We start from the raw sequence: 2,164 nt of genomic DNA, 5'->3' as shown, positions 1-2,164 counted from the left end.
GATCGGTTTAACCCCGCCTCTCTTTAGCCAGTTTGACCAATCACCGCGCGGTAGAGAGTATTCGTTGCTGAGGGAGTTTCAAACTGGCTTGAGACGCTGCGCGCCTCTCACCCAATCAGAGTTGGGAATAGATTTGTCCCACCCCGTTTTTAATCAGCTCAACCAATCACGGCGCTGCGTTGAGTTTTATTTGCGGAAGGAGCTTTAAGAAGCGCTGGAGAGGTAAACACGATGGACGATCCCGTCATTTATTTTAATCTAAAGTTTCACCATGAAATTCCGTCACAATAATCATGTTCACGCTTCATTAAAAGCTCGTAGATGCGGAATAAATCCCAGAGTTTTGGACTCAAATCACCTAAATGGAGACACTGACTGAAGCTGGATTTGTTGAGCTCAGTTCAGCTTTAAACTCAAGTTGGAGCAAGTCAAAATAGGTTAACATGGGAAATACTAAAAATTAGATGACCGGTCATAAAACAAACTTGATAGATTAAAAGAACTAAAACAAAACTTTTAGTTGGGCTTTAACCCAGAGATAAAGGTTAAAAATAACATTTCATCCAGCTGAAGTGATATTTCGGTGCTTGTCAGCTGTGTGTTCATTAGTTTTGTATAATGAAATTGCCAGCTGTTCTATTTAAATTTTTTTGTCTCTGGCTCTTATTGTTGTTGCTCACCACACCTCAGAAACTAGAACTGGCCCAATAGCTTAATTATCCTAATTATCATAATTCCTGACATAATATAGCCAGACTGTAAATTCACATATATAGTCTGGCTTGCCAGGCTAGCATTTCTGCTCTTTTTTGCAGCTACTCTACTTCAGTTATTTATTTGGTCAAACACTTGTTTGGGAACTGAGGACTCAGCTCTGACCTGGGAGGTTTTGGACTTAAATTGAGACTCCGTCATGCATTACTTGCTGGTCTTGAGACTTGGACTTGAGTCATGTCACAGAACTTGAACTCAACATTGAGAATTGAGCTTGAATTCAGAGACTTGTCCCACCTCTCATAAATACCATCATTTTTAACAGTTTTGCTGAAAATTCATTCATCGTGCCCTTTGTTAAGTGCACCTACACCACGTTCAACACAAATGAAAATAAAACTCAAACTAATTAGTTAATTTATTTATTCATTAATGGTCACATCGGTTAACATCAAGGTGGCAGATCTCCAGAAATCAGCACTCCGTTTCTGCAAAGTTGAAGCGGAAACTTCTCGTGGATCTGTAGCATCCTACAAACACTAAAACAAACACAAAAAGGTTGAAAAACCTAGAAAAACTGCCGTAACATCACCATCAGATACAACACCAATTTAGAATACAAAGAGTTTATTGTAGTATGTAGAAGTACTTTATACTTACTGGTACTTTCCCGGAAGTGTGGATCAAACTGTAATAAAGAAGCAAATAAAATTTAAATAAAAACTCTTCTAAATATAATTCCATTCGGCTCATCAGTCCAGGATCTCTTTGATGCACCAGCAGCAGAGGAGGAAATAGAGACACTCTTTAGCCGACTGGATGAAACCGTAGGCAGCATTCCCACCGAGGAAGCTCTTGCTCCGTCCCAGACCCATCGCCATGTCCCGGAGGTGTTGTCCCAGAGAGGAGGAAGGCACGGCCTGGGGGAGAGGGCGCTGAGGGTGCATCGCTAGTGCCGTCAGGGAAATCCAAGTTGCTGCTTTACAAACAGGATCAGACCAGGACTTCACTGGAGTTCAGCGTCATTGTCTTACTACTTATAACTTCCTCTCCAACAGCAAACTACCTGCACTCACATCCAGGGCTTTCTCTCCGAACGCTGCAGCCTTTGTTTACCGTGTGTTTCATCTCTGCACGGGTTACCGGTGGAGGTCTAGTAGCTTCAGCACAATCCCACCGGATGCTGCTCTTTGTGCAGAACAGTGTGTGTCGCTCATTCACACATTCTAGCAGCTTGTGCTTTGTGGCCTAAACAAACTAAATGCAAATTCACAGCAAAACCCAAACTCATAAAGGGAGATGAATGATATATTTATAAATGCAATCTATATTTTCAGGTACAGGTGTAAACAGACACATTTCCCTAGAACCAAACCAGAAACAAAACAGTAAATAGAAAGCAGAATGATTTGTGCACGAGACTCAAACGTAACCGTTGGCTTTGGAAAGC

The 2,164-nt window shown here is 41.5% G+C and overlaps 1 protein-coding gene across 1 annotated transcript; it reads right to left on the bottom strand.

Annotated features, from left to right (window-relative positions):
* Positions 1-1,120: 1,120 nt before the first annotated feature.
* On the bottom strand, positions 1,121-1,887 carry lenep (lens epithelial protein). The gene is made up of 2 exons (XM_015950667.3): positions 1,375-1,887; positions 1,121-1,253 (listed from the first exon to the last, which is right to left on the bottom strand). The coding sequence occupies exon 1, from the start codon at positions 1,659-1,661 to the stop codon at positions 1,467-1,469; it is 195 nt and encodes a 64-aa protein (XP_015806153.1). The 5' UTR covers positions 1,662-1,887; the 3' UTR covers positions 1,121-1,253; positions 1,375-1,466.
* Positions 1,888-2,164: the final 277 nt, after the last annotated feature.

Source organism: Nothobranchius furzeri, chromosome 5, assembly GCF_043380555.1.
Source record: "Nothobranchius furzeri strain GRZ-AD chromosome 5, NfurGRZ-RIMD1, whole genome shotgun sequence".
Classification (NCBI taxonomy): domain Eukaryota; kingdom Metazoa; phylum Chordata; class Actinopteri; order Cyprinodontiformes; family Nothobranchiidae; genus Nothobranchius; species Nothobranchius furzeri.
Note: the sequence above shows the minus strand (reverse complement) of the source record. Positions and strands in the feature narration are given on the sequence as shown.

Bases quoted from the DNA above. Each gene is read 5' to 3' on its own strand.
- lenep (XM_015950667.3), bottom strand. From the start codon at position 1,661: ATGCACCCTCAGCGCCCTCTCCCCCAGGCCGTGCCTTCCTCCTCTCTG.